Source organism: Halyomorpha halys, unplaced genomic scaffold (assembly GCF_000696795.3).
Source record: "Halyomorpha halys isolate HHAL.00 unplaced genomic scaffold, Hhal_1.1 Scaffold531.1, whole genome shotgun sequence".
NCBI classification, from domain to species: domain Eukaryota; kingdom Metazoa; phylum Arthropoda; class Insecta; order Hemiptera; family Pentatomidae; genus Halyomorpha; species Halyomorpha halys.
This window is the reverse complement of record NW_027111171.1, coordinates 787,529-798,477: the sequence shown is the minus strand read 5'-3', so window position 1 is coordinate 798,477 and position 10,949 is coordinate 787,529. Positions and strand designations below refer to the sequence as shown.

The window sequence follows — 10,949 nt, the reverse complement described above, 5'->3', positions numbered from 1 at the left end:
TCAAAATAACAGCCTTTTCAAAAAGTGAACAATATATTGAAAGCGTTCATGTAGGATATCTCAAGGATATATGAGCAGTAACTTAAATTATTTAAATTTTATGTTTTTATTTTACAAACAGGGAGATTGGGAGGATTGAGCCCCCCATTGAAGGACGACCCTGCTTACTTATACACCGCAATTTGACCATTCTTTTACATTGGACTGACGCATTTTAAGGTGGGAGAGGTATAGGATTAGCAATTGTTTACCTCCTAATGTACATTGTTTACAGCAATGGTTCCCAACAAAATATTTTTACGGATTCTCCAAGGCAATATTTTATTTATAATGACACGAGAAAAAAAAATTCAAACAACATACTTCTCTCATAAATGGCTTGGTTCTGACTGGCATAAACATAACTACGAATTAGATGGTTTGCCCTTTAACTCACTGAAACTTATTTTATGGTTACAATAATTTACCAATATGCTATTACACTAAAATCTCAAAGATTAATTTTTTTCAGAAAATGGACATAATACATTTTCATCTGGAGCTCCTCAAATATTAAAACCACCTAAATAGCTAAAAATTATATTTTTATAAAATAATAAAAAATGTTTTATTGTATTTATTCATAAATCTAAATATGTAGGTTTGCACAGTAAGAACTTAAAAGTAAATACTAAAAATTAAAAGTTCAAATTGGCAGAATAGTTTGAATATTCAAAAAAGTGTATGAAATATTAGATTTGTGAGATATCCGGCTGAAAAACTGAGATTTCATGGTTTGTTTTCCTCCTACCTGAAAAATGTTTGAGTTTACAAAAATTAATTTACCATTGATAAACACATTTGGTTATAAAATCTATTGAGAATCAGATTTGAGTGTTTGAATTAAAAAAACAAAACACGGGTCATTAGCCTTTTGCGACTAAAATGCTTTAAAACACGTATTATTGCAATACTGAAGTAGGAAATCTGTCGAACAGATCAGCTACCTAGGTCTACATCTGGACAAACGATTAACCTGGAATCCTCACAAAAGACTGAAAAGGAAGAAGACCACATCGATTTTGACTACTACAGCACTTACTAGACAAACAGTCTAAACTTCCAAGTTATTACAAAAGACTGATCTACATCACTATAATAAGGTCAATCTGGACATACGGAGTTGAGCTTTGGGACATCACTAAACCTTCGAATTCCTCTCGTATTCAATCCTTACAATCTAAAATCCATCGTAAAATCCTCAATTCTCCTTACATTGACACAAATAAAATCATACATAAAGACCTTAATGTTCCCTATGTAACCGATCTAGCCCAAACCAGATATCACTCCTTCCATTATATACACCCTAACCAACCAAACCCACTAGTTTCAAACTTTGCTTCCTTTTCCATTCCTCACAATCCTCCGAGGCGCCTGAAAAGAAGATGGCCACGAGAACTGCTAATGTAAAAACGTCATTAGAGTGCTACCAATGGGTAGTTTCTCTATACGCCTGTATCACTCCATTATAACTGAGATCAAATTTACTGAATGTATGTAAACTTGTAAAAATCAATAAAGATATTTTTAAAAAAAGTCGGAAATCTGTTATGGCCTTTGTTATGCAAAAATGTCAAATGGAAGTGTTAACTGTCAGCTTAAGGTGAATCTTATGACTTGACAATTATTTTTCATTTAATTTATTATAACATTTGTACAAATAATTTCCCAAGATATCTTACAGTACCCTCAGTTGGGAAACAATTCTCAGCAATATTTATACACTTACTGTATAACTGCTATTCTAAGCTCATTTCCTCAAAGCAAGAAGTACAGTACCATACCACCACCATACCTTCCACCTTCCAACCTCGATAAACGAAACAAGAAGCTCTAAATCAAAATGCATTTTGTCTATTTCTAATCTTGTCAGACAAAAAATGTTTAATCCTCAACAAAACATGGACGAAATTCATTCACTTTAATGCATTTCATCAGGACATAATGCATTTTAATTTAAACCTTCTCAAGGTCTCACCTTTACCTCAATAAACTCGCAATCTTCCTTTCGAGAAACTTTGACTTACAAGGAATATTTTAGTTTCGTTACAGTACATTAGAAAACCTAATAGAACATCATTTAAGGTAGATCAAATTTGCTGGTATATGAGTTCATTACGTTTAATAGTTCCCGAGATACAATTTTTCAATATGCAAAAAAATTTCCAAATTGTGAAAAATCAATATTTTGTGAATTGATTTTGGAAAATATCATGGAAACTACTAATCCCTAAGAACGACTTAGATATGTCTTTTAGCTTTCAATTGAAGAGTAGTATTAGGAGTAGAAGTAATTTTTGTAATAATTACTAAAATATTTGTGAATTTATTTATATGGCGATTTCTCGTTGTTTCGGAAAAAAACGTATGGTTTACGAAGAACTATATATCTCAGGAACTACTAGACAATTTTATATTATGGCTTGACTGTTACGTCAATATTAGTCAAAATATTGATTTTTCGTTCCTTTGAAAACAATGATGCTTTTTGAAAACTGTATTTCGAGAACTATTGCACGTAAAGAACTAATTAGAAAATTTAATCTTCGTTAAATAATGTGCTTCAATGTTTTTTTTACTGTAGTTGGTAGTATAAGGATATGAAATAAAATCCGGATGAAAAAGTAATATTTTTTAACGTTTTGAAACAGTTATTCCCCAAACTATACTTGAGAGACTCCTAATTTTGACTATTAATTATAAATAGCTTTCATTAAAGTAATCAAATTGTAATTGGGGTGAAACAACTAACTTTTTTCTTCTCTTGGTGCCTTGGACAATAACCACAGTGCAAGGGTCGGGTTTTCCGAAGGATAAAAGCCAATCTGCATAGGCCAGAATCGATTCGGCGCCGTTGTAGTCATGAGGTTGCTAAGGTGATGCCTCAAATCCTTCAGCTACAACGGTCTTCTTATACATATATGTTTCAGTCTTGGATCGTTAGGAAATCGGTGGAAATAAATTCTGTTTCTCTTTGGATTTAATGTTTACTTCTGTCAGCTATTTCATCCATGCTACCACACATATTTACTCATTATAAAGCTAGACGTGGATCCATAAGCTATGTATAAAAACGCAGAATAACATTCGCTAATTTAATTTAAAAAAACTATAGGTGAAAAAGCTCCAAATGAAAAAAAATATTACGTTTTTTTCTGGAATAAAATAAACTTCAGGGACGTGCATGTTAAATATTTCAAAATATTAATTTTAATGGCATTTATGCATATGCGAATATGTTTTGTGTAATCTAGTTAAAATCTGGACTATTTTCTCAAAGGAGATGACTAAAAACTGTTATTTTGTATCTTCGAAACAGGCACCATTTTTTAATTCCTCTCACCACGGTTGGCAGAGTCATCAATTTTTACTATTAACTGTATTTAACTTTCATTAAAGTTATCAATAATCGGATTGATGTAAATTCTTTTTTCTCTTCTTGGGCTATTTGGGAGAACGGTTTTATCCAAACCTTATATCATGATAAAAAAAATGTTCACCCAATATAACATAGAGTTGATCCAGATAGATAAAATACTCACAGAAGACACCTCTATCCTGAGGATCCATATTAGCCAAGAAGAAACGGCATTGATGATCGTCTTGTAGATCGCGGCAGACCTGCTCGCAGTGGCAGCCGCGTTCATACTGACTGCCGCGTCCTGGCCACCTTTCCACTTATACTCTGATACACCACATTGGCGGTGTTTGAAACACCTCAGTTGTCTTTAATCATACTTTTTTTTTTTTAACATTTTTATTGTTCTAGCTATAATTAAATAATGATCAGAAGATAGTTTAGATAGACCGTGGATAACATATATGAGGAAAAATTGTTGGGAGTGCGGTCAGGAAATAACACGAATAAGTTGTAAAAGCTTATTTAAGAGTGCCAACGTTTCGGCCAGAATTCCTAACCTTCATCAGGGCAAAGGACAAAGAACAAGATAATAACTAATGAATATAAAAAGAAAAATTTAAAAGAGAAAATATATACAGAATGATTAAAGTAAATAATTGTGTAGAATGAAAATTAATAAAAAATAAAGTGATGAAAGAAGTGGAAAATAAAACTCTTTGTTCTTAGCCCTAACGAAGACTAAAAATTCTGGCCGAAACGTTAAAACTTTTAAATAAGTTTTACAACTAATTGGTGTTATTTCCTGACCGCACCCCCAACCATCTTCTCTTCATATATAATTAAATATATCGATTTAGTTCTTCTATATAAAAACATCGGTTCTATTGAAAACTAAATTCGAAACATTTCTTGAAATTTTTTAAACATACATTTTCATGTATGCAACGTCACCTTTTCATCTATTAGACACCTCAGTTTGTCTTTAAACATATTTTATAACTTCAATGGGTTGGCGCAGAAATTTGTCACCGAATCGAAGATCCTACATCCAAAAATATTTTTATGAAAATAAATTTATAAACAAAAACATATTCTTATAATTTAGGTTCAAATGAGTGGAGGAATTTAAATATTATTTAGTTCGATTTAGTGATAAAATATATTCTAAATTTAAATTCCTTGATTAATTAAACATTGGCTTAATTAAATCCATGTAAAACAACACCGTATATCATTGGATTTTTATTTTTGTAATAAATTGGGGGATATCCTAATGTAAAATATTTTTTTCGCTATATCTAAATAATATAAAATTTAAGAAAATGTATTTGTTATTATTCTGTATCTACGAAAAATCTTGTGCGATGCATACATCACAAATCTTTCACTTACCACTCTACTTTGTTACGTTCAGAACAGATATTTCTAAATTCTTCATTGTTATTAAACTTTTCTAAATGATTCTTTCGATTGACTAACTCAAATTTGAACAGCTTTCACAAAAGTACTTTTAATAATATTTCTCGTTGCAGAAGTATGACAGAAATATAAAACACAACAGTTTACTAAAATTTACATCGTACATTGAAGCATTTATTTAATGTTAAATTATTAAAGAATCAATATTGAAAAGAGTATGAATGTTTCCATGAGGTAGTCATCCTGTAAACTGAAAGCCTAATTTATTTGTTGGGTAAGTTAAATTAAAAACTATCCCATCACTATGGTGGCATGATAACACTTAGCTGACTGGCGAAACCCAATGAACATACATGCGCCCTCCAGTTCAGTACTTTATATGGCACATATTATTTTTTTCTAAAATATTTAGCTTTTCAACAGTATATAGTTTATAGTATAGTATAATATATAGTTTATAGTATAGTATAATATATAGTTTATTACTACTGTTATTTTCGGAAATGTGTTTTCAGCCTGCAGAAATTATTTTTCTCTTATCTTCTCAAGTTGATTATTAAATCCTTTCATATTTTATATTTATAAATTTTTAATTACAAATAAAAATTTGAGATGGTTAATTATTTCAAAAAAATTCTTCAAATAAGCACTGCCAGACTATTTAAATTAGTATAATATTTTTCTGATATTAAAGACTACCTAATTCTACATTGATATACCGAATTTAATCAATCTTTTTGGAGCCGTTTATGTGAAAAACGAAAAAAAATGTGAAACATGGATAAAGTGTTAGTTCAAGTCTATCGATTTTATTAAAAACTTGGCTGTCACGCCTCAGGCATATAAGTCGCCTTAAATATCTAATTAATTAATTAAAAAGCCTATGACCTTTACGATATACAGACACACACACTCACAAAGCGGCGGTCCCGTGGAGAGGAATGAACAGCTGTAAGGCGGTGGGTTTAGTGGGTAAAAATCCCACACACGGATAGGTGTCTTTTAAAGATTTCCACCGACCCTCGTAAACAAAAAACAGACCATTTTGATAGACTTGGTTATTTCGACCCAGCGGACCTCAGAACTTGTATGTCCGTGAAAAACTCGAATTCAATATTTTGCACGATGGCAATACTTTACCTTACTGTATATTTTAAAAATACAGAATATATATTTCGATGTATGTTTCAAAACACATACATATATTATTATTATTATTTTTGTGTGTTTGCGGAATAAGAAAAAAGATCACTAGAGAGTTTTTAATGAGATTAGGATACTGAAAAATTAACATTAGGTTGCATTATATGAAATAGGTCAAAAATCTGGTTAACAAGATTTATCAACTCTTATCAAAAGTATAAAATAAGACATATTTATTTAAAGCTTCTCGAAAAGCACCTAAATAAAGGAAATAAACAACTACAATTGTTTTGCCCCAAAATCATGATAATAGATCTTAAAGAATTCGACCGATTAACTTACAAATAATTATCTCATTTTCCATTTTTGTTGTTAGTTGCCCCAAAAAAAAAAAAAATATAAACCAATCTCCATAAAAATAACAAAAAAATCAAATTTTCTTATTCAGTAATTTTGTACTTGTTTGCACATTACTATGGATCGACAGGAAATCTTTATTATATACTTAAACAAAGTTCGAATAATTGGAGGCCATGAAAAGCCACTTAATATATTCAAGTGGCTTAGATAGATACATATAATTATTATATATAAGTTACGACTGAGCGGATCAGCTGATCGAATGTATATACGATTGAACCCAATCGTGTTTGATCTTGTTCCCTCTTCTCTTTTTTGACAGTTCGCTTTCGCCGATACTATATATATATATTTCACTGCGTTAACAAATGATTATTTAACATTGGCCAGTTGACATAAATGAGCAAATTCCATAGATCTATTAACTTCAGTATCATTATAAAGACGCTATCGTAAATATCGGAGATAATAACAATGGGGTGATTGCCTTATTGCTAAAGTGAACTTAGAAGGCCACTTCAACGATTGGATTCTCCATTCCATGCTAATGAACTGCGCTCACGTCATTTCTACCTAATATGTTTAAGAAGGAAATGAGGACAATATGGGGAAGCTGTCAGGAGCTAATTATTTTTTTATCAATTGGGAATAATGTAAAAAGATAAATATGCTTAAACTGCTAGTAAAAACATATTCTGAGGAAATGAGTGAAGCAGTGTCTAGTAACAGAATCTACAGATCCATTAGTATGTTACATATGCACTTTCTAAATTGCACGTTAAGTATAATGCATTTTTAAACTTTTTAAAATAATATATTTCAACGTAAAAATCATAATTCTATTTTAAAAATATTTTTATTGAAATTTTCAACTGTACACTTATATACATAAACTCAGTAAATTTGATTTTAGTTTCTAATAGTACAGGCGTTTAGAATACTACCCAGTGGTAGCCTCTAATAACGTTTTTACATCAACAGGTTTTGTGGCTATCTTCTTTTCAGGCGCCTCGGAGAATTGTCAGGAATGGAAGAGGAAGCAAGGATAGAAACTAGTAGATTTGGGTGGGTAGGGAGTTTATAATGGTAGGAATGATATATGGTTCGGGCTAGATCGGTTACATATAGAACATTAAAGTCTTTGTGTATGATTTTATTTGTTACAAAATAAGAAGAATTTTGGATTGTAAGGATTGGACACGAGAAGAATTCGAGGGTTTAGTGGAGCCCCAAAGCTCAACTCCGTATGTTACAGCCTTATTACAGTCATGTAGATCAGTCTTTTGTAATAGATTGGAAGTTATAGACTGTTTGTCTAGAGAGTGCTGTAATAGTCGGGAATCGACGTGCAGTTTCCTATCTTTTCAGTCTTGTGTGAGGATTCCAGGTTTATCGTTTGTCCAGTTGCACGTCAAGGAAGCGGTTCTATTCGACAGGAATAAGAGCATAAAATAATAATGAATCCAGTTTATTAGGATAAATAACATCCCCAAGGTTTCAGCACACAAGTTAATATTCTATTTTTGATTTTCATATTCCCATTTCCCAATTGTATAGAAACAGTTCATTAGTTTCGAAAGAATTATATGAACATGTTGTGCTCGCCATGTTTAATATATAATATTTAAATTAGTAGTTTTAAAACAATGCTAAGAACAAACATGTGAATGCAGAACAAGCCCTTGCCCAAACCCTCTTTGATTTGTACCCAATCGACGCTTGACGGGTCGACCCCAAATTCAGGCCATTTAATCCAATTAATTGAAATAACATAGACACGCAAGGAATTTGCCATGGTTTAGTAAATGTATAGCAGCAACTTTCAAACTACTAACGGGTAAATATTTGTGTTCTTCGTGTTTATAAAGTTTTTAAGTTTTAAATAATACCGACCTACCTTAAGAGTTTATATTTTCAAACTTTATCAATTCCGTGTAAATACATTGATTAAAATTTTGTCAATTGACTTTAGCGGTTTGTTTTTTAAGTAACATACAAAATGACAAATATCTAATATATAAAAATCAGTATTTATTTGTTTGTATTTTATGTACTGCCATGAACGGTATCATCCGATTCAAATGGGACTTCATCCTAAATTTTTAGGATTTTCCCGAAAAGGTTATAGGCTATTTTACCCGATTTCTCTGGTAAAAAAAAACGTTAATAAAATTATCCGTTTTGGTGAGTAGCTCAGAAAGAAGTATACATTTTATTCATAGTTATTATATACCTATCGTTTTATCTATATCTGAAGAGTAAGAAAAACATATTACTAATTTTGTGAAATGATTTTTTATGCAATAAAAATTTAAAAAATGTAATCAGAATAACAGTAAAGTAGGTCAATATAATTGTTTTATTAAAAAGGAAATCATATTCGCTTACATCGTAACCTGAAACCCTTAAGTTCTATTTTTCAAAGAAATGAAAAATTAGAAATTTTTCACCATGATTTATTTGGAGGAATTTTTTTTTCCAACGGTGACCATTGTTCATAACTCTCTATATTATTATAACTGAATGTCTCCTCTTTTAACCTCCGTTAGAAAAATTTATATTTAATGCCCTTATAAGGGCGAAATATTGGTTTCAAACAAAGGAAAATTTTTGTTTTTGTAATTTTGAAGATGTGACAATAATTGCAGTATACAAGGTGAGTTAACACCCCAGCCAGTTTTGTTTGTTATTTACTAATATATATGTATAAGATATGAACAATTATATAAAAATTAACAGATTTTCATAATATAAAAGCAAAAAAGTAACAATAATTTATGAAATTTATACATTCTATGTGTATTCCAAAACAAAACAAGCTAGGCTAGCTCAAGAAGGCTTTTGATTAAGACACTCCATAGAATATATTTTTCTTGAAAATCTTAGTATCCTTTAAATATTTTCCTAAAAATAGGTTCAGTAGTAGGTAAAACAAAAGATCTTTAGAATATGGCAGTGAAATTATTATAAATTGATTAATTTAAGACGGAAGACTGAATATTTGTCGTATTAGAGAGCATGGTTTATGCTGAGTTCCTCTGTTTTTTTAAAAAATAATGGATTCGAAGAAAATAAAACGACATATGTCCAAATATTAACCCCAATGATAAGGATTGTGCTGATTAGATAAATGGTCGATAATATTGATTATTAAAAGAATTTTTAGGCTTATTTTTGGCCACATTAGATTGTTACGATAACAACAGGCCTTTGTAATTTACAAATACTAGATTCATAACCGGAAGAATAGTATTTTATATTTGTTTCATAAAAATGTGGAAATTGGGAGAAAAAATGCTCCAATGTGAATTTTTCGTGGTGTACTTGCCTATACCCCTACATTGAGCTGAAAGAACAAAAAAAAAAAAAAACAGATAAAGAAGTTAGTACATAGACAACTGCAGAGATGAGGTTCCTCGGGATATTTGTGGGTAGAATAAGAAGGGACTGCTTTCATAACGACAGAATCAGGAAAGAATTAGGAGTCCTATCCATGACGGAGATCCTAGAGCCTCACCAGCGAAGTGTTTGGCCATGTTGTCAGGATGGAAGATCACGGAGGTCCACTAAAGACTAAGGACTATGATGGTAGAATCTCGTGGCCATCCAAGAATGTTGTACCTGGGATACGTTGATCGTTCGTACAAGAGGAGAGATAAAAATATCCGCAGAGCCAAGGACATGGCTAAAGAGCGAAAACAAAGGCATCCTGACTGGGAATTGATTTAGGAAGAAGATTGGAGACTAGTCTTTATAGAATATGTGAGCTTTTTACAGGCCAGTTCTGAATATTTTAGATTAGGTACCAACATAACATTGTTATTTAAAAAAAAATCAAACACTATACTCTATTACGTTTGCTGGGTTCAGTATTTGCTAAGGGCATATTGTTTCCATGTAAAGAATAATGCTAGGTAGAGATTTGGTTGCGTCACCGCTATTTTTCTATTCTATTCTAGAATCAAACACCAGCTTCTTAGAGGCTAACCAGTGAGGCAGAGTGTGCCGATTCCAACCTAAATCAGATTATGTGTTTGGAAATGACATTTTACACACCCCCTCTCCGCCCTTCAGATAGGAGCATAGTTTTGACCTGATTCGGAGTCCATTATTACATAAAATAAATTATGAGTTCATAAACTCTAAACTTTTTAACTCCTGAAAATATTGAGTTTACAAGTTATTTTTATTATTTTTACTACTAATCTCAGTATTATCTATTCGGTTCTAATATTATCTCATGCTACCCACGTAAGTGATTATTAATTTTTTTTTATCGTAAAACATTAATTTCCAGTGATATATTTTTTTAGACCTTCACTATATCAAATCAGTTATCTTTTTGTTATCACATTCTAAATTCGGACGGCACATCGCATGAATTATATATTGTTTTAAACCATCATTGTGTTCCGCAGTTACGGATTCGAAAAATATGATTTTCTGTTGATGAAAGTAATTCGGTAGTAAGAATTTTGGTAGTGATATCAAATCGTTTTGTAATCATTGCATAAACAATATTTTATAGATCGATTGTAATTTATAAAACGCCTTGGGGAAGGATAATGATTAAAGAAGTACAGTTGGTTAATATTATTAATTAATCAATGTTAAGTTTTATTCA

General features: G+C 31.0%; 1 protein-coding gene across 3 annotated transcripts in view; it reads right to left on the bottom strand.

Annotated features, from left to right (window-relative positions):
• The window catches only part of LOC106683957 (cytochrome b5-related protein), a 51,345-nt gene that overhangs the window by 33,869 nt on the left and 6,527 nt on the right, over positions 1 to 10,949 (bottom strand). For 2 of the 3 annotated variants that reach the window (XM_014425732.3, XM_067049250.1), the window contains exon 1: positions 3,585 to 3,739. The exons of the other annotated variant lie outside the window; for it this stretch is intronic. In XM_014425732.3, the coding sequence (XP_014281218.1) occupies positions 3,585 to 3,689 (105 nt within the window). In that variant the 5' untranslated portion in view covers positions 3,690 to 3,739. Of the gene's footprint in view, positions 1 to 3,584; positions 3,740 to 10,949 lie in introns of those variants that run through there. 3 annotated transcript variants of the gene reach the window in all.